This window comes from Prionailurus viverrinus, chromosome A1 (assembly GCF_022837055.1).
Source record: "Prionailurus viverrinus isolate Anna chromosome A1, UM_Priviv_1.0, whole genome shotgun sequence".
NCBI classification, from domain to species: domain Eukaryota; kingdom Metazoa; phylum Chordata; class Mammalia; order Carnivora; family Felidae; genus Prionailurus; species Prionailurus viverrinus.
The window spans coordinates 140,269,702-140,292,025 of NC_062561.1; the positions used below are offsets into that span (position 1 = coordinate 140,269,702).

At 36.4% G+C, this 22,324-nt stretch overlaps 1 protein-coding gene across 5 annotated transcripts in view; it reads right to left on the bottom strand.

Annotated features, from left to right (window-relative positions):
- The window catches only part of ANKRD31 (ankyrin repeat domain 31), a 137,570-nt gene that overhangs the window by 27,930 nt on the left and 87,316 nt on the right, over positions 1-22,324 (bottom strand). For all 5 annotated transcript variants that reach the window (XM_047879451.1, XM_047823193.1, XM_047879458.1 and 2 more), the window contains 5 exons: positions 18,876-19,038; positions 16,847-16,962; positions 11,879-11,966; positions 6,700-6,796; positions 2,805-3,807 (listed from right to left, as the gene is read on the bottom strand). In XM_047879451.1, coding sequence (XP_047735407.1) covers positions 2,805-3,807; positions 6,700-6,796; positions 11,879-11,966; positions 16,847-16,962; positions 18,876-19,038 — 1,467 coding nt within the window. The remainder of the gene's footprint in view (positions 1-2,804; positions 3,808-6,699; positions 6,797-11,878; positions 11,967-16,846; positions 16,963-18,875; positions 19,039-22,324) is intronic.

Below are 22,324 nucleotides of genomic sequence, written 5' to 3' on the forward strand. Positions count from 1 at the left end.
TGCACTAATCAAGACAGTATTCATAGTAAGATAGACAAATAGGTAAACAGAACAGGGAGTCCAGAAATAGGCACATATATGGACAAATGATTTTCTACAAAGGTGAAAAGACAATTCAATAGAGGGCAATTTTTTCAACACATGTAGCTGGAAGAATTGAATACCCATATTCAAAACTATGAATTGGGATCTTGCTCTGTACTACATAAAGAAACTAATGGATCACAGACCTAAATTCTGGGAGAAAATCTTTGTGACCTTGGGTTAGACAAAGCCTTCTTAGATATGATACTAAAAACATAGTCAAAGAGCAAATTGCTAAGTTGGACTACATCAAAATTTTAAGCTTCTGTTCTTTATAACACAATTTTGAGAGAATGAAAAGGCAAAACTATATTAGGAGAAAATATTTTTGCAAAGTATGTATTGGATAAAGGACTTATATCCAAAATGTATCAAATAAGAGAATGAGCAGCCAATAAAAAAACAGGCAAATATTTGAAAAGGAACTTCACCGAAGAATAAGTATGGATGGCAAAGAGCACACGAAAAGATGCTCAACATAACTAATCATTATGAAATGCAAAATAAAACCACAATAATAAATTACTATACATATATACATATTATATACATACATCTACATTATATGTTAGTATGGCTAAAATTAACAGACGGATCATACTAAATGCTAGCTAAGTAAAAATATGGAGGAACCACAATACTCATCACAGCTGGTGGGAATGTAAAATGTTACTAACAACTTTGGCAGTTTTTTTAAAAGTTAAATATATACTTACCATATTTCATCCAGTCACTCCACTCCTAGGTATTTACCCAAGAAAAGCAAAAGCCTGTGTCATACTGAAATTTGTACACCAATAACCATAGTAGCTTATATGCGATAGTCAACAACTGGAAACAACCTAAATGTCTATCACAGATGAAATGACAAATTGTAGTACATACATACACACTCTAATGAGGATGACTCTCAAGTAATTATGTTCAGAGAAAGAGTCCAGACAAAAATGAACACATATGGTGTAATTCCACTTTTACAGAATTCTTAGAAGTGCAAACAAAAGTATAAGGACATAATGCAGACCAGTAATTATCTGGAGTTCAGCATGGGAAGGAAGAAGTATGAAGGAGGTATACAAAATTGCAAAAAGAAACTTTTGGGGGTGATGGATATGTTCATTACCTGTTTGTGGTTATGGTTTCACAGATATATACATACATCAAAATCTGTCAAAATGCTTAATTTAAATACATATAGTATGTATTTACTATGTAAATACATATGTAAAAACATATGTAATTTAAATACATATGTTAATTATATCTCAATAAAGCTGTTAAGAAATAGCTGAAATATGAAAAGTTATATTAAAATTTTATTATAGCTGCTCCAGAGAAGTAGCCACACCTGCAAAAATTTGAGTTAATGTAATTAATTTACTAACTAAAATCTGAGTTTCTCTAGCTAATCTGATGTAGGTACTACTTAACAGTAACTGGTTGACAGGCAAGCAAACAGGAACATCAAGAGACCTGAGATCAAGCCACTAATTTGGTCTTTAAACTACAATGTGAAATTTTGAAATTAATTTTTTTGCTCCTAACTTACAAGTAAAGTTTTTTTTAACTAGGAAAAGCCTTATTAACCAGCAATGGAAGGACTAGAAACAGTGGTCATTCAGATTAAATTCCAGTTAGCCTGGACCAATTTCTATTGAACTGGTGGTCCGTTAGCAAAGAAACATTCCAGGATTCTTAAAATCACTGCCATTCTGAATTCCTCTTTCAAAAAGTCAATGTAGGGAAAGGGGACAGGATGCCTGTTTTGTAGGCATTTTCTAGTAGAACAATTTTTTCCTCTTCTATTTATTAAAACATTTTTAAATGTTTATTTTTGAAAGTGAGAGGGGCGCCTGGGTGGCGCAGTCGGTTAAGCGTCCGACTTCAGCCAGGTCACGATCTCGCGGTCCGTGAGTTCGAGCCCCGCGTCAGGCTCTGGGCTGATGGCTCGGAGCCTGGAGCCTGTTTCCGATTCTGTGTCTCCCTCTCTCTCTGCCCCTCCCCCGTTCATGCTCTGTCTCTCTCTGTCCCAAAAATAAATAAACGTTGAAAAAAAAAAAATTAAAAAAAAAAAAAAAAGAAAGTGAGAGACACAGAGTGTGAGTAGGGGAGGGGCAGACAGAGAGGGAGACACAATCTGAAGCAGGCTCCAGGCTCTGAGCGGTCAGCACAGAGCCCAACGCAGGGCTCGAACTCACTAGCTGTGAGATCATGACCTGACCTAAAGTCGGACGCCTAACCGACTGAGCCACTCAGGTACCCTTTCTTCTTCGATTTTTATGCATATGTGATATTGTTTTCATTGAGTCAGATTTATCCAAATTCCAAGTCACTTCTTATTTCTAAATTGAACTTCTATAGAAGATGAATTTATATCTATCCTTTATCTGGGTAAGCTTCAGCAGTGCACAGTAATTCCTAAAACTGTGGAACCAAAGATAGCTCCCATTTATTATTTTTATGTTGTTCTTAAATTCTTCCAGGGCCAATATAATTGACTAACTCTGGCCTGAGAGCCCAAAGGTGCTAGTGACTAAAACGTATAGAGCAACCCAAAAGCATGATTTCACTAGCTAAGAATACAACGTTTTTGTCCCTTCATTCAAGAAGCCCAGCCAAACCCTACATCCATAATCAGAGCTAAATGCCTACACTTTATGAAAGAAACATTTATTTGCTTATTTATAAAATTACATGATTTTAGAGAAAAAAAAGGATACCTGTGTTTTGAATTCCAGAATGTTATTTCCTGGATTAATTCTTCCTAGTAATATCAGATCTTTTATCTGCATATATTTCTTTCTGGGAGCTGTGCTATTGTTTAAAGGGTTTTTTATAATATGTTGACGGCCAGATCCCGAGGAATAGGAGCTCTCACCATCATGAGCATGGGGAACAGCAAAAACTGATTTTTTAAGATATGATTTCATCTGATGCCCAGTAGTACTGCCTAAGGCATCAGTCCCTTGGTGTGCCAAGGATTCTAATGTCCCCCTAGGTGGCTGCTGGGAAGCTATTTTCCTGTTTCCTCTTTTCAGATCACAATTGGTAGGAGCCTGATTGCAAATAACAGTTGATAGATGGGCATCATTTTCGGCAAGTCTGCCTGTAGTCTCTGAAATATTTAATGTGCCAGTTACTGCTGAAGGACTACTGTAAGATTCATTCCCTTTGGCTGGAGTTTCTGTAAGATCGTTTTCTTTTTGTGAATATTCTGCTTGAGCAAGAAAAGCAACAGGCTGGGGTGGTAATTTAATCTTCTTAGTGCCATCTGAATGTCTGGATTTTGATAACCCATCCAAGGTACAGTCATTGACATTCTGTTTAGAATTCAGCTCATTTCCAAAAAATTCTTCCCTTCTCACTGTCTCTGAATTTACACAAGTGTTGGTATTTTGGCTGCCATTCCATGTTTCCAGAGATGACTGTGTTTCCTGTATGCTTCCACAAATAAGGCTGACAGGAGAACATGAACCTGAATGGGGCTGCACTGAATTTCCCAGACTGGTAAGCCTTTGGCTGTCCTTGTCACTAGAGATTTCTGAGCTGGATGGAAGCCTCTTCAAACCAGGACCAGACACAGATGTAATGTTTTTATAGTTTTGAATTTTCTGGCTAATTTTTTTCTGTTTTTTTGCCACAACTAAAAGGCTCTTCTGTCTTGTGGCCAAATTAGCCAGTTGTTCTCTGAGGACTCCTTGCTTAAATGATTCTATGGACACTCTAGAGAAAGAAACAGAAAGAGAAAAAAAAAACCAAAAACAATAGAAAACTTTTTTTAGCAATCATGTAGATTTTAAAGATACTTTGTCTCAATTTAAATTTTAATCAGCCCAAAGTACACAAGTATTTCCTCTGAAAGGAAAATGACTCCTAAGGTAAGTAAGACTGCCTTTTTCTGGAGGTGATGGTGTGGTTATCCACATTTATATTATTTACCAGTTGTGAGTCAACCCTGAAAAAAAACAAATGTGGACTGTTTAGCTGGAAGGAGGAACACCATTTTTAAATTCAGAGTTTGCTTACCTGTTTATAGTGGAAAGGTGTATCGGGAAATAAAATTTGGGAGTAAGTTCCACTCAAGTTCCCTTAGAGCTATGGAGGAGTGAGACTGTTTTGAATAATTATATCTGAGCTGGACCTGAGAAATGTCAATCCATCAAGTAATTACTGTAATTGTACTTTGAACCTGTATTGAGGCACTTTCGGGTCCAGAGGGACTACCAGGACAAGCATTAACCTGTGTGACCACAATGGGCTTGAGAGCGAGAGAAAATGGCTGCTTCACACCCTTCTTTTGGTTATACCCATCTACACTACAGTGCCCTTCAGGATACTGGACTCTTTGTTTCCAGTAGTTCTCAAACTTTTTGGCTTTATGACTGTTTTATGCTCTTAAAAATTATTGAGGACCCCAAAGGGCCTTTTTTCATATGGGTCTATCTATCAATATTTACTGTTCTACAAAATAAAACAGAAAATTTTAAAACACAAGAATATACAAAGATACATCCCATCGGCTATTAGAATAATGATAGCACCACACATGTGGCCACTAGAAAATTCCATTATACACTCATGAGAGAATGAGAGCCAAAAAGTTTCATTATAGAAACAGTTGTGACTTCATACACCCTTTGAAATGGTCTCAGTGACCTTCAGGGATCACCCTAAAGCAGCTGCTTTAAGGGATAGCAATAGTATCACAGTTTAGGGTTGTTGGTACTGAACTTCAAGCAGACCAGATGTTAGAGTGAATAGTAGACGTAGGTGGAAGAAGCAGTAAGAAGAAATATTAGCAAACAGCTAGTAGCATAAAATACAAGAAGCTGAACAGAGGAGAAAAAATTAGTAATATCACATTTAAAACAGAGTTCAGACAAAAAATAAAAACGGTTTTAAGATTACAAGATTTTAAGTCTTGCAACAGTATTAATAAGGACTTACACACCTACAAACCCAACTGCTTGGGAACTTCCCAAAACTCCAGGTATATTGTTAATCATAGAACATAAAGGAAAACTGAAGCTAGTCTTCTCCAAAGTTTACCTTCTCCAAAGGTAATTGACCTACCTGTAGGTCCTATAAGCTCACTTGCTTTATACTAACAGGAAAACAGAAAAGAGAAATAATCTGTAATATTTATTCACTGGGGAGAAAAGCAAAATGAAGATAAAATATTTGTGAATGAAAATAGAAAACTGATTTTTAAGTAAGTTCAGAAAAAAATGTCAAATGATTATAAGAATATAAAGAAAATTAGAGGGGTGCAGGTGGCTCAGTCATTTAAGCACCCGACTTTTGATTTTGTCTCAGGTCATGATCTCGTGGTTTGTAAGATCAAGCCCTGCATCAGCGTGGAGCCTGCTTGGGATTCTCGCTCCCTCTTTCTGCCCCTCCCCCACTGGTACACACGCACAGCACTCACACTCTCTCTCTTAAAAATAAACAAACTTTAAACAAAAGAATATAAAGGAAATTAGAAAATAACAGGTGAATAAGGAACAAGATCAAAAAGATAACTGCAACCCCATATTCACTGCAGCATTATTAACAATAGCCAAGACATGGAAGCAACCTATGTGTCCATCAAAGGCTGAATAAAGAAGATGTGGAATGTGCAAATGTACACACACACACACACACACACACACACACACACACAGAGGAATATTATTCAGACATTAAAAAGAGAGAAATCCTGTCATTTTTGACAACATGCATAGACCTTGAGAGCATTATGTTAAGTGAAATAAGTCAGACAGAGAAAAACAAATACTGTATGGTCTCACTCATATGTATAATCTAAAAAAACAAAAAACTACAAAACACAAAAAAATTAACTCATATATACAGAGAACAGATTGGTGGTTGCCAGAGGTGGAAGGTGGAGGGTGGGTGAAATGGCTCACCCATTTTGACCCCAGGTCAAAAGGTACAAACATCCAGTAATAAAATAGGTCAATCATGGAGGTGTAATGTATAGCATGGTGACTATAGTTAATAATACTGTATTGTATATTTGAAATTTCTAAGAGAGTAAACCTTAAAAGTTCTCATGAGAAAAAAAAAAAAGAAGGTATAGGTAGCTAAGTCTATGTATGAAAAACTAATAAAAATATGCCCAAACAAGAAAACAATATATCTTTCTCAAAAAAGGGAAAAGAAGAGGATATAATATAATCAGGATAAAACCCCTTAAAAGCCCTGAGAGTTTAAGACATACACAAAACCACAAAAAAACACATGGTTACACCACTTAGATAACATTTGTGATAGCAAAAAGAAAAAATTTTAGTGTAAAAAATCTGAGTTTACTATGGAAAGAAATTTATTTTGGGGATTCATGACCAGAGAGGCTGTCATAAAATTCTTGGCTATGGACAACTTTTTAAGATACTAAAATGTCCTCTTCTGAATATTTCAAGTAATAAAAAAGAAAAATATCTTTCTGGGAAGTACAATTCCCCATGAAGGTAATAGATTAGATGACCTCATGGTCATTCTTTGGCCCTAAGCAACAATTGTATTCTTAAAAAATTCCAGACCTAACTATTGTAGCTAAAAAGGGATAAATTATGAAAATTCTAAAGCAGTTCTACTTTTTTCACTCACCTGTATTTTTTAGCCAGATCATCCCTTTCTGCCTTCTGTTTGGCAAGCACATTATCCATAACCTCTTTTATCTCTAACATCTTTTCAATGTATTGTTCTGGAAACATGGTAATAAAACAAAAAGTTAACTGAGAGATAGCAATTGTTACATTTGATCACAGAGGACTCAGCCTTACTGTTAAATTTTAAAAAATTTATTTCCCTACGCTGCTCCCCAGTATCAATGGCCCAGATATATAAACCAAGACTCATTGAATTATGCCACCCTATGGAAGTACCCTGAAGAGGGCAGGCCAGCTTGAGTTCTAATCCTGCTACTCCACTAAGTTCTGTGACTCTGGACAAGACATATGACCCCTTTGGTTACTTTTCTTATTTGTGAAATGAGGGTAGGAAATAAATATTTTGTTAAACTTACTTTTTAAAACACAAAAGGAACACATTGTAAGAAAAATTTTCAAATAATATGAATGTTTACACAGAAGAAAAGTAAAAAAGAGTATCCCACTTTCACCCCCTGTTTCTCTTCTTTTTTACTCCACAAAAGAGACTACTGTTAATACTTTGGGAGGGCACTTGTTGGGATGAACACTGGGTGTTGTATGGAAACCAATTTGACAATAAATTATATTTAAAAAAAAAGAATAAAGAAAAGATCTATTCTTGATTTGAAAAAAAAATACTTTGGTAGCAGGGTACCTATTTGTGTGTGTCAATTTTTTTTTTTAATTGTGTATTTATTTAATGCATTGTTCTATATATTTATACTATATGTAACTATTTATTATATTTACCTAACAATAAGAATCATGCCATCAGTTCTTGTTCTTTACACTTAGCATTTAGATAGGGCTATATGATATCTAAGTTCACATAGATCTATATATAATTATTTTTATAATAATTACTTAAAATTTTCCTATTTTCTTCCACTGCTTCCTAAGTAACAGCATCATGCTCTGCCCCATCCATCACAAGTCCACAGATTTACACACAAATGCCAATTATGTCCAAGTCCACATTCCCAAGTAGTAAATGGAAAGGCTTAGATGAATACATTTTCTTTTAAATGACTTTTTTTTAATTTAATTTAATTTAATTTAATTTAATTTAATTTAATTTAATTTTATTTTATTTTACTTTTGGCTTTGTTTCTTACATTTTTTCCCTAATTATTTTAGACCAATGCATATTTTTCTAGATAACGTAGAGAAAATCAGTGGTGGGAAATGACATGAAGTTCAGAGCTGAAACTTTTTCCAGAACTTTCCTTTGCAAATCAGACAAATGACTTGATCAGTAAAGAGTCAGTGTTCCCAGAGTAGTTTCTGCCCATCACGCACTTGAATTTTAAATCACAGGTAAAAATACCATTATCATAGTAATCAAGAAAATTCTATGTATTGGGGCGCCTGGGTGGCGCAGTTGGTTAAGCGTCCGACTTCAGCCAGGTCACGATCTCGCGGTCCGTGAGTTCGAGCCCTGCGTCAGGCTCTGGGCTGATGTCTCAGAGCCTGGAGCCAGTTTCCGATTCTGTGTCTCCCTCTCTCTGTGCCCCTCCCCCGTTCATGCTCTGTCTCTCTCTGTCCCAAAAATACATAAACGTTGCAAAAAAAAAAAAAGAAAAAAAAAAAAAAGAAAATTCTATGTATTTCTATAAAAAAGGATAGGAAGAATTTTACATGTAACTTGACACTATATACTTATTTATCAGATACATTAATCAGTGGTATCTTAGGGAGAACCTAGAATCGCTCTAATATATGTAAGATTTTAATATATGATAATAAAGAATGAGGATGACAGAAATTATTCAACAGATAAGAGGAGGGAAATGGAACAGTTATGTGGGGGTGGGGGACTCTATTCTATCCTCATCTTGTGCCACGTGTGGAAAAGAGATTTCAAATGAAGAGCAGAGTTGAAATGCATAGGAAAAAACCAATATACAAAATGTTTAAAGTAAACATCGTTTTGGTCAGTTTGGTTGAGGCACTAAGGTTTCTGACATCAAAGTGAATACAAGACATCGATAAGAAAAACCTACAGAAGGGGCACCTGGGTGGCTTAGTTGGTTAAGCGTCCGACTTTGGCTCAGGTCATGGTCTCATGGTTTGTGAGTTTGAGCCCCGCATCGGGCTCTGTGCTGACAGCTTGGAGCCTGGAGCCTACTTCAGATTCTGTGTCTCCCCCTCTTTCTACCCCTCCCCTGCTCACACTCTGTGTCTCTCTGTCTCTCAATAATAAATAAGTGTTAAAAAAAAAAATTAAAAGAAAAAAGAAAAGAAAAACCTACAGAAAAATGTACAAAATGGGATCTGTCATTCCTGGACTCCTCAGCCAAATCACAGATATAAAAGGTGTCAGAAGGGGCGCCTGGGTGGTGCAGTCGGTTAAGCGTCCGACTTCAGCCAGGTCACGATCTCGCGGTCCGTGAGTTCGAGCCCCGCGTCAGGCTCTGGGCTGATGGCTCGGAGCCTGGAGCCTGTTTCCGATTCTGTGTCTCCCTCTCTCTCTGCCCCTCCCCCGTTCATGCTCTGTCTCTCTCTGTCCCCAAAATAAATAAACGTTGAAAAAAAAAATTAAAAAAAATAAAAGGTGTCAGAATAAGGAAGTGGTGAATTTGTAAAGACACTTCTTCAGAGAACTATTGCTCAACTGGATGGGAATCTCCATTCTCAACAGCCAGACTGAGAGGTGAGGTTTCTCTCTGTCTCAAGCCTAAGGAGGGCAGTTTCTCAAAGAACTGTTGAAGAGAGTAATACCTTTCTTTTGAGGTGATAATGGACTCACACCTGGCTTCCTCCTTTGAAATCTAGAGGTTGAGGCCCTGCAGGGCAAGACATGTGGACACCAGGGAAAAGGGAGAGTTGCTCTTGTGCTGAAAGTTAACTGTCCTCCTTTCTAACCACAGGTCCAAAGTGCCAGGATCCTGAAGACTTGGTACGGAGCCTGCCCTGTGCCTGTGAGACTGACTATGGAGACTTTTACCTGAGAGAGAGTCTGTGTAGGTGGACCACCAAAAAACAAAACAAAACAAAACAACAACAGCAAAACCAACAAAAAAACAGCAGCAGCAGCAGCAGCTGACGGAAGACAAAGAGGAGCCAGAGAAAGGAAAATGTGCACTGCCCTGCCACACCACAGGAGCCATATACAAGTTCAGAAAAGCCTCAGAAAATTGCTCTGAAGAGACTAAGTTTTAGACATCCGCCAAAGACTGATGGAGTCAGTAGCAGTCAGTATTTAGCCTAGTATTTAGGCTAGCAACTGCTAGCCAAGAACTCTAGAGTCCCGTTGCCTTACCGTTCCTCCCTTAAAGGGGCAGTAGGATGAAGATAAAGGGGTCCTGACTAGTCAATGTATTGGTCATAAAAGAATAAAATTAATTTACAAAGCCTAGGGATGGGGAGGGAAGAAAAGTTTCTAAACTTAAAAGCATTAAAAGAAATAGCAAAGGAAAAAGGCTGATATGTTTTATTATACAGAATTTGAAAATGTATGTACTTAAGCATAAAAAGACAGTTAAGTGGCTGAAAAACATATTTGCAGCAGTTATGGCAGAAAAAGAGTCAATAACTTGAATGTATAAAATGGCTCCAACTTATTAACAGAGAAACAGGAACAGTCAATTCACAAAGCAGGAAAAAAAACTAGAGAAAAAATACCATTAATAAGGTAAGTGAAAATATGAGGCACATTTTTCTCATTAAACTGGTAAAATTAATTTAAATGAAAATACTGCTGCTGTTAGCAGTGTAAAGGAAAACAGACACTAATGTGTGTTGGGGAAAGTGCAAATTAAATTAATATCTAATACTTTATGAAATAATTTATCAATACAAATTAATAGATTTTTAAATGTTTATAAATTTTTGAGCCAGTAGTTCCAAATCATTCCTATGAAGACAGTCCTAAATTCAAAAGCTATATACTATAAAATAGCAAAGAAGTAGAAAAATGTAAATGTTCAAGAAAAACAAAAATTAAGCCCTGGAACATTTACAAAATAGGATACTAGGTAAACCACTAAGAATAATGGCTCTAGAGAGAAAATGTAAAGTTGGCAAGTTTAGCATGATCTAAACTATGTTTTTAATAATTTTATTGAGGTGTCACTGCATAACCAAATTCTTAGAAGAAAGGAAACAAATACAACAAAATACTGTGGTGGGACAGTAGGTATTTTTAGCATTTTTTTCCTGGTTTTTTGAAGTGTATTTATATGCCTTTTAATAAAAAATTTTTAATTGGAAAATTCATCTTAGGTATATAAGGTATTATAAATACTAAATAAAATATATGAACTATTCACATTTGTTTGGGAGTATACATTACAGTATTTTGTATTATTTTCCTCAAAACATAACATGTTTACCATGTGTTAGGCCAAGATGAAAGAATGGGTATAATTTAAAAGGAAATAATTTTTTAAAAGACTGTACAGTATGAACTAGGATAAGAGATGAATAGCTGTATCCTATTACATTAAAGATTGAGGAGATACTTTTACCTACTTAAACATTCAGATCTAAATCTATCAAGACCCAATTTTTACCTTGTAATCGTTAACTCATGAAAACACAACTGTGAGCTATCAAAGATTTACAAATATTCAGTGAACTTTTGAGAAATTCCGATTAGTAGGTCAGGGATCAAAGTCAAATTTACTATTTTGAATCACTTGTGTTTTGTAAACAGGAAGACATCTATGCTAAGATACTTACCTGGTGTATCTGCTCATCTGAAAGGTCTGAGGATTTGCCCTACTTGAGTCACAACTGCATATTCCTCTGCAGATCTGTTTTTAAAGGGCTACCATAGCTGCAGGGAATAACATAATCTCCTCCCTAGTCACTATATTGTGCTTTCTTTTTTTCTTCACATCTTCATCTAAACATATCACCAGTAGTGGCTTATCTCTGATCATTGTTTCAAGTGTCTCTCATGTTACTTATGCTATACTTTGAGTCTTAGAAGTATCTTGATCAACAAGTACACTAACTACTGGTTTGCATAAATGACTTCTGATGCTCATTTCTGGCACTTTACCATCACAAAAAAAAAGGCTACTTTCAGCCACTGTAAGCTTTGACATAAACATGTACCGTAAGAAGTTGAGGTAGGAATGACCTTGGATGTATGAAATAATCAAACTTGAGTATGGGTGCATACTTACCTGCATCTTCAGGGGTTCTTATTTCAAATTCTAGTAAACTTTCTTGTTTTTCTTCTATGTCTTGTAGAATGGCACTGATGGTATGATGCTATCAGATAAAAATATTAAAAACTTCATTACAAGAAGGTAGGTATTTCTCTCTGATATGCAATTGTCAAATGCACAGTGAAAGTGCTAAAGAAAGTGCTGCTACAATGCTTATTTTGCTTTATGTGCAAAATGTGTTCATGCTTTGTTTACCTGTATAAATGTTGCATACTTGAGGGGAAAAATAAACTTAAATGTTTTGATTTATGTAGCAGATCTACTCCTGGCAAAAAGACTGTAAGAGTAGCAACCGTATAAAGAATCACAATTTCTCACTGACTTCTGTTACAATCATAGCTGTAGGTGAAACAAGAACAACTGAGAGCACATGATATTTAAAGACCACATATATGCAACAAGTTTACTTTAAGGCTCTGTGACTATCACTGCACACTATTGAAATCTCACACATAATCTTAAAACACAAAACACTACTCTCAAAAATTCACAAACGGGATTTAAAGCCCCCTCCCCACGCCCTTGTCAGTAGTGACTGTCTTGCCTGGAATGCCTTCAGTTAACTTTGCCCAGATCCACCTCTTTCCTACGAGAGATGTAATCATGGAGTCGATTCTAGAACTAGGCTGCCTGGGTGTGCTCTGGCTTCACTTCTTCCTAGCTGGGGGGGCTCTAGCAAGTTACTTGTTCTCTCCTTGCCTGAACAGACTAACACATGTAAAATGCTTAGGACAGGGCCACTGCAAAGTAAGAATTCAATAAATACTGCTTATTATATAAAACCCATCTCATACATGAAACCTCTGACAAATCTAATTCATACTGATTTCTCCTTTCTCAGAATTACTTAAGAATTGCAGTGCTACAAAACTTAGCATTAATATATATAATATCTTACATATTATAGTTCTCCCTCAAAATAATAAGATCTATAGGCAGGAGCATAGCTTTTATATTTGTGAATGATTTCCAAACTGTTGGATATATAGCTGGTGCTCAATAAATGAAAACTGATGGACTGACTCATATTATCTATTCTTTAATATATTCTCAATATACATTCATTTAAAAAATGTGTCAGTCCTCAAAGCCTTCTGAAGTATACTGCCCTGAAATTCTACTTTGGTGCCTACAAGGGACATGAAAAATGCACATAATAAACGTATCCAATTATGTGGAAAAGCAATCTCACTGCTGTCATTTATGAAATGCATCAAAGCAGAACTATAAAATATAAATATGCAAACAAACAAATGAGATTTATTTCTTTTTATACCAAATGGCTATAAAAGCAAACTAAAGGTCTGAACTGGCTATGCCTCTACCTATAGGTCAGGATAAAGAAAACACTTTCTGGAGGTGATTTTCCTTTCTCTTTTGCTCATATTGTGGATGCACTCAGTCTTGGCCACTATGGGCAATAACCTTTAACTCCACACAAGCTACACCTTCCACCATGGAGGGTCCAGCATAATCTTCCCCCCAAGAACCTCTTCTTTAGTCCTTCATTACTTGTTGTTTACCTTAAAAAAAAAAGCACAACAAAAAACCCAACCTAGGATCTGTCTTTGGAATAAGCAGCTTTACATACTTTATATTGTGCTTACTTAAAGCTTCACGAAAATTTTACTCCAATTTCCTATTTTTACTGTGGTAGGACCATCTTTGTCTCTGACACCTTTACAATTCTGTACAATATGGCACAGTGGTGAGAAGCACAGGCTCTGTAGCCAGACTGCCTGGCATTGCTTTAGTTCTGGTACTGCTACTTAACAGAAATGTATTTGGGGAGAGTCTGTCATATAATAAGTACTCAGTGAATACCAACTATTAGTATTGTTATCACTTCTGTACTTCGTCTACGCGGGTATAGAGGAGGCTGCCTACATGTTTTGATTTGATGGTGTTACAAGGTAGCACCAAACTAAAATCATCTCATTTCCTTTCTATCTGGCCATAGGGTCACCCCATCCCCAATGTGATTTGAAGTTTCCAACATTTAAAAGTTCACATTTACAAAAGATTCTTAATGACTTTAAAGTCCTTATATTTCTTTTGAGTTTTTCTTTCTTTTTTTTTTTTTTTTTGACTGGGAAATTCAGTTTTATTAGGTTTTTTTTTAAATTTTATTTTTTATTTTTTTAAATTTACATCCAAATTAGTTAGCATATAGTGCAACAATGATTTCAGGAGTAGATTCCTTAATGCCCTTTACCCATTTAGTCCATCCCTGTCCCACAACCCCTCTAGTAACCCTGTTTGTTCTCTGTATTTAAGAGTCTTTTCTGTTTTGTCCCCCTCCTGTTTTTTATTATTTTTGTTTCCCTTCCCTTATGTTCATCTGTTTTGTCTCTTAAAGTCCTCCTATGAGTGAAGTCATATGATGTTTGTCTTTCTCTAATTTCACTTAGCGTAATACCCTCCAGTTCCATCCACGTATTTGCACATGGCAAGATTTCATTCTTTTTGATTGCTGAGTGATACTCCATTGTATATATATATATACCACATCTTCTTTATCCATTCATTCATCGATGGACATTTGGGTCTTTCCATACTTTGGCTATTGTTGCTAGTGCTGCTATAAACATAGGGGTGCATGTGTCCCTTCGAAACAGCACACCTGTATCCCTTGGATAAATGCCTAGTAGTGCTATTGCTGGGTCCTACGGTAGTTCTCTTTTTGGTTTTTTGAGGAACCTCCATAATGTTTTCCAGAGTGGCTGCGCCAGCTTGCATTACCACCAAGAATGCAAAAGAGCTCCTCTTTCTCCACATCCTCGCAAACATCTGTTGTCGCCTGAGTTGTTAATGTTAGCCATTCTGACAGGTGAGGTGGTATCTCATTGTGGTTTTGATTTGTATTTCCCTGATGATGAGTGATGTTGAGCATTAGATACAACAAAAACCTACCATCAACAAGGCATATCATAGTCAAATTCACAAAATACTCAGGCAAGGAGAGAATCATGAAAGCAGCAAGGTAAAAAAAAGTCCCTAACATACAAGGGAAGACAGATCAGGTTTGCAGCAGAGTTTTTCTTTGTTAAAGTTGGTTTTCTTTTTAGGGGCACCTGGGTGACTCAGTCGGTTGAGCATCCAACTTTGGCTCAGGTCATGATCTCAGAGTCTGTGGGTTCGAGCCCTGCATGGGGCTCTGTGCTGACAGCTCAGAGCCTGGAGTCTGCTTCCGACTCTGTGTCTCTCTCTCTCTCTCTCTGCCCCTCCCCTGCTCATGCTCTGTCTCTGTCTCAAAAATAAATAAAAAAATTAAAAAAAAAAAAGAAAAAGAAAATCAGAGACTCAAGCCTATACTACACATGTGTGTAAGAACTAAATTTATATAATTTGTGTGGTTCAGGAACTCAAACTGAGAAATGAGCATAAAAACTTGTGTGAAGCTGATAAACTTCTAAGGGCCCCAGAAGACGCAAATGTTAAACACGAAGCCTAGGCACACCAAAATTCCCATAGTAATCAGTCCTCAATGAAATGAAATCATAACAAAAAATTAAAAACCACATAAAGAATCATGTTATCATGTGAGACTCAGGAAGAGACCTTAAAATTCCTTTTAGTTTTATTTTGTTCTTTCTTTAAAACAAAAATTCGAAAAGCAAAGAATTTCTAGAAATAAAAAAGAGTCATTTAAATTAAAGTTTCAACATATGAGTTAAAGAGAGTAGAAATATGGGTTAAATAGAGGAGAAATATTTGAGGAGAGAAATAATGAAGCAGGAGAGAGGTCAAAGGATAGCACACAGAATATAGTTAAAGAGTTGGAAAGTTAAAGAGATGGAAAATATGAAAAAGATACTAGAAGATATTAAGACTAGTCTAACCAACATCTAAAGAAAAGTTCAAAAAAAAAGAAAAAAGAAAAAAGAAAATTACTGAGATGGAGGAGAGGCAATTTTCAAAGGTATAAAGACTGAAAGTTTCTGGAATACAAATGAGAAATGTGCCTTCACATTAAAGGAGTATTTCTAGGCCTGAGTTTAATTAATAAAATGCTCCACATTTAGACACAACTTAGTGAAACTGGAGAACATAAAAGCTACAAGATTATCTATAAGGGAGTGACAATTAGATTGACAGGTGACTTTCTGTCCATTATTAACAGATACCAGGAACCAACGTAAATCATTTTCAAAGTGCTAAGGAAATGCAATTTAGTTTTAATACAACTTAAAATATTTATGCTATAAATTAGTTGATTAACAATAGTTGAAGTTCAAAGAATAATACTGTCTTCTCTACAATGACTAACAGAAAGCATATAAGAGAAGTCTAACTTCTCTTCAAAATAGTATTTCATTGAGGATGCTACTTAAGAAGTTAGTTTCTAGTAAGCTTTGCGTTCTTATCATGTTACACGAATCTTATCAATTAACGTATTTTTTATTGAGCAACTACTATGTTATTTTTGTAAAAATATATTTTTATATGAGGAGTTTCAAATACAGCAAACACTACCACTATAAACCATGCGATATCCAGATTGGCTAACCCAGGTTGCTTTCCTCTTTTCTGTCTGGAGTCCAGGGTCCACTGGACCCACTATGAATCCTAGACATTTTTACCCACTATGAATCCTAGACATTTTTTGGGAGTGGATGGGTGAAGACACACTATGATAGTGGCAGGGTCCATGGGACTAGAAGTAGCTAAAGAACCCAACCTAGGTGTAAACAATAGCAGCTAATCCATATTCTGTATTCAGTGCAGATAAGTGAGTTAACTACACAACATATTTTCTTGGCTCATTTTGTTCAATTAGCTATCTTATTTTCTTGTGACAAAAAATACTTTCAACCTGTGCATTCTTAAAATGGAAAGAGTACTGCCAACAGTTAATGACTGACTAGCCTAAAGAATGGCATTTTCTAAGCTGAAAATTTAAAGGATTTCAACTTCACTCACCACAGGATGGCTTTCTCTTGTTTTTTCTCTGTGTGAAAGAAAAGGTGGATCAACACTTTTGCAGTCGTCACTAAAACACTGTTTATGTCTTTTTGGTCGGGCAGCAGGAATTTTGACTTTAAAAATTAAAATTAGAAAATATAGTAAGAATGTATAAAAATTTAGCTTCATTTTATCAATTTTAATGGTGACAGGAATGGAAAGAATAAATTAAGTCTACAATTACTAAAATATCTTAATTTGGGTCAGCATCTCATTGTTTATTCTCAATTGCTTAATTACAGCTAACATTTACTGAATACTTATCACACGCTAGATGTCAAACTCTTCCTGAGCCATCTTATTTAATCTTCATACAAGCCCTGTAAGACAGGTAGTTTATTCTATCCATTTTACAGAAGAGGAGAGTGAAGCTTAGAGGGATTCAGGAAGTTTTCTTAATGTCACATAGCTAGTATTGAAATCAGATCTGAGGGGCGCCTGGGTGGCACAGTCGGTTAAGCCTCCGACTTCAGCCAGGTCACGATCTCGCGGTCCGTGAGTTCGAGCCCCGCATCAGGCTCTGGGCTGATGGCTCGGAGCCTGGAGCCTGTTTCCGATTCTGTGTCTCCCTCTCTCTCTGCCCCTCCCCCGTTCATGCTCTGTCTCTCTCTGTCCCCAAAAAAAAAAAAAAAAAAAAAAAAAAAAATGTTGAAATCAGATCTGACTCCAAAGTCCATGCTCTTAAACCACTACGTCTATGATTCATTGTCTCTGATCCTTTCCCATTCTGGATTCCCTTTCTTCATATAACTATTGTTCCCCTACATCCCTCATCCCTTTATGGTACCTGACCAAGGAAATGTACACACAAGAAACAACAGACAAGTGGGAATTGATACAGCATTTCATAACAGAGTGCCCAATAACTCTAAATACAGCTGTGGAGAGGGAGAGATACATGGCTAGGGCTCTAAGAAAGGCTCTGACCCTATATATTTACCATATGGTAGCAGGTAATGAAAAGAGGAAACCTTGTATCAGTCTTGACCTTGACCTACATGTGATCTAGCTCACTAGTAAAATAGGAGACAATGATTATCCTTGGCTCTGACCAATCGTAACAGTAATATGATTCCTCTCTTGAAAATCAACAATTGTTAAGGATAGTATAGGCTGGGAGAAAAGTGACAGGGATTCTTTTCCCAATCTTTCTGCCTCACTGGAAGAAAGGGAAGATATGTTCCTGGGTTTCTTGTATGAGTCAAGCAGGACAGAAAAGGAAGAACAATTCATTCTCCTCAACATTTAATAAATTGTGTTTAACTGTTTGTCTTCTGGTTGATCTCCACACAAGACTGGAACTTCCTCAAGTGCAAGTACATAGTTTGCATAGCAGGTGCTCAACAAATGTATGATATCTAAATTAGTGTTCACTGAATGCCTAATTCTTGTAGATAATTCATTATATTATTTAAATGCAAACTATTTCTAAAAAATGGTTCATAAAATTTTGCCTGGCTATACATTCCCTTGAAATATTCTTTACACTATATTCACACATACACATATGTATACATGTATATTTCCTTAACAAATTCATATTCTGGCATCAAAACATGAGATTCTTGAAAAGTTGGCATCAGTCCAACTTTCACATGTACCATTACAAATTTTGAAGTAATGGAATCTTACTTCCAAAGACTGAGTATAATGTCAACCTTTTCCAGCCCCTCTACGAGTAAGCCAATCTGTGTGGATTCAATTACATCTCTCAGACCCAATGTTAGAGATTAATAATGGTTTAATGAATAATATGGGCTCCATTTCAACACATAATTCCAAACCAACAGGATCATATGGTATATAAATTAAACCAAATGTGGAAATGCTAATTTCTAAAAATAAATAATGCTTTTCAAGAGTTTAATAAACATATAAAACATCTACCCCAGTCATGAAACAATTTACACTATAAGTATGAAGGTTTTATTTTTCTAAGCAGAGGCATACACTTGTATAAAAGAGCAGGCAATACTTCCACACATACCAGTGACGGTAGCATTACTTTCATCTCTATTATCAGTCTCAACAGCATCATAAGATTTCAGCAGCTCTTTCGTTTTTCCATCATCTGCTTCATCCAAAGCAGTATTCTGCTTTTGATTCTTTTGATTTGGGTTTGCTCCATGTTGTAGTAGAATCTCAGCTGCCTAGAAGATATTTTCCCAAGGTTATGTCCATAGACACCTTTCTGCTTTCATTTTAAGACACCACCATTAAAAGTTATCAAAGTATAAAAAGCTATCAAAAAAGTTGGCAAACTCTGGTCAAGAAAATTTTTGGTTAAATTTGATATGACAACTGTAACCTGATCCACTGATTTGGCCTGATCTGTCCTCACAGGAGAACCAAACATGATGACATGAAAGTACCAGATATGCAGCCTTCAGGGCAGTTAAGAAGCAAATATAGGTAAAATGAGGTGCAAGATTTACTCTGTCTCTTTAACAGAGCTCTTTGTCTTCCTCCAACCTGCATTACTATATTTTAGGTATGTTCCTTGTTTAAGAAATTTTATGAGCTAGCATGAGAATCCATAACCCTCCTAATAATGTCTATGCACGTCTATTATGCGTCCTAACTAACTTACATGTTAAAGGTAAAAGGCAACTTAGAATCTACTCCAACCCCATCATTTTAAGGAAGAGGGAACTGAGGTCAAAGAGCTTGTGACATTGGGTGGAGGGTGATTTCTAATATAAATGAATTTATAAGTTTACAAAGTCATTTATATTAGAATGTAAAGTTGAATAACTCAAAGTTGTTGCATATTAGAAATTAGTGAATGACCAAAGTTAAAGGTGTTACTAATTGGTTTATAGTATAACTCAGTTAGTGAGCAATAGCCAATGAGTCCATCTGCGTGAGGAAAGCGATTCAAATCACTGAAAAACCTGATCAGGAAAAGATGGCCAGGATTTTGTTAAAAATAGAGACATACTATGTGTCAGTGGCTTTTCTCTTTCTCCTTATGTCCAGGTATGGAGAAGCAGAGATACTTAGGAGCAGATGGGCCAGTGAAGATGACAAGGACAGCCCCTCATTTGTTCCATCAGCCCAGGGTTAGCATAGCATAAAAGAAAACACATTTGTTTTCAAGTCAAGCATATAGAACTCACTCCTGCTACTTACTAACTGTCCTTGAAGAAGTTTATTTACCATTTGAACCTCATTTTTATCACCTTTGAGAACTAAATGTGAGCCCTTGTCCAATATCTTATACTAGTGGGTCTTTAATGAAAGCAGTCCCGTCTGAGTAAAGGCATTTTGTTTTGTTTTTACAAGAAGGGGCGAGCAGTACCTCAATCCAGTAGTTTCTAAGCCTGAGTGATCAGTAAAGTCACCTGTGGAATTATTTAAAAATACAGATTCCTTATACCCTCTTTCCACTACTATATGGGGGGGGAGAGAGGAAGCTTGCTTTGTTTTGTTTTTTTAACAAAGGAAGCTTTTCTAGAGTTAAAAATTATGTCATATAAATAATGACTCTTCTGTGTGTTAGGATGAGGCCTTCCTCTCAGGCCTTGACCTTTAATGTATTAACATGGATTCATTTAATATATTAGTTCCGAGGAAACAGAGAACTCAGCCCATTGGAATGGGACCCTGAACAGCTATTTTTCAGTAATGCCTAAAAGAACAGCTACAGGGCCACAAGGCACTAAACAGGAATGGCTAACAGAGAGCTCCAGGCAATAAGATAGGGTGGACCTGAGGAGCAAAGAGCTTGACAAAAATTAGGTGACCAAGAAGTAGGCCCCTTGCTTAACTTTTTTTTTTTTTAATCCGCTTTACTAGGGTAATCACGACGACAACCATGACTTAGAAACATTCCATCATCATAAAAAAATTTATTATGGCTCTCTGCAGTCAATCTTTTCCCACCTCCCTTTGGCCCTTGGCACTCAGCAATCTGCTTCAATCACTATAAATTTTGCCTTTTGTAGTATTTCATACGAATGGAATCATACAGTATACAGTCTTTTTTGTGTGTGGCTTAAGTTAGCATGATGTTTCTGAGATTCATCCATATTGCTGTATCGATGGTTTCATCTGGCTACTTGCTAGCTGGTATGGGAACAGTGTTATAACAATGAATGGAAGTTACACCTATTCTGCCACGCAGACAGACGTGTTCAGGAACGCCTGTAATGAAGATGTTTCTAAGAATGCTACTTGCTAGGTATGATGAGAAGAGTGTTACTTCAGGGAATGGAAATTACATATCATTTGCAATGTATGTGGTATTAAAGGACACTTGTAGTAAAGATGTTTTTAAGAAAAAATAGTTTGTTCCTTTTAATGATGTACCTGTGTATCCATCTATTTATTTATCAGTTGAGACACATTTGGGTTCTTTCCAGTTTCTGGCTATTATGAATAAAGCCACTGTGAACATTTGAGTATATATCTTTATGTAAACAAAAGGTTCTTTTTTAAGATTTCTGTCTCTCTGTTGGACCTCTAGTTTTGTTCATGTATTACTTTCCCGATTTTACTGAGTTGTCTTGTAGACTGCTGGGCTTCTTTAAAACCATTATTTTAAGTTCTTTGCCAGATAATTCATAGATTTCCATTTCTTTGGGGTCAGTTACTGGATAATTATTGTGTTCCCTTCTTGGAGCCATGTTTTCCTGATTTGTTAGTCTTGCCTTGACTTGCCTTGAAGTCTTGCACTGCCATCTTCACATCTGAAGAGACAGTCACATCCTCTAATCTTCCCTAACCAGCTTTGAAAGAGACATCTTCACCAGTCAGTCCATCTCAGGATTCTGAGGCTTTCTTAGATTTTTTTCTATAGATGTATTTGCTGCACATTTCTTGTTTTCTCTTGGGGGGAGTTCTTAAAACTGTATGCCTTCTATTGATTCCATGAAGCCAGGCCAATTGGCTTTTGTTTGTTTTTCCAAGGGGGGTTCTCTAAAATGTCCCCTGAAATCCTACAGAATTGAACTTTCTGTGTTGGATTACTAGCAAGTCGGCAAAGTCTTACTTTTGCTGCCCACGAGAGTGCACAGAGAGAGCTGGCCACAGAGTAGGGTAATAGAAGGGGTACGTGGGTGAGGTGTGCAGAGCATTAGGGAGATCCAAGGAGCTACGTGGGGAGTTCTACAGGTGAGGCATCTCCAACAACCTGTAGGTAGGCTTCCTGGAGTCCACAAACTGGTTAGTTGGAACAACTGTGGAGCAGTTAGCAGCATCACAGAAGCTGGTGAGTTCTAAGCCTTTGCTGCTATGTCCCCAGCCTCTCCCAGCCCTTCAATCTTGCAGATCACCTCATCAATTCAGGTGAGGCAAAAAAGAAGTGTGTCTCTTGGTGTGTATTTGTATAAGAGAAGAATTTCCTAAGAGAAGAATTGCAATCACCAGCTATGATAGTGGATTTCCCATTTCTTTTTTAAAAAATTTATATATGAGAGAGAAAGAGAGAGAGAG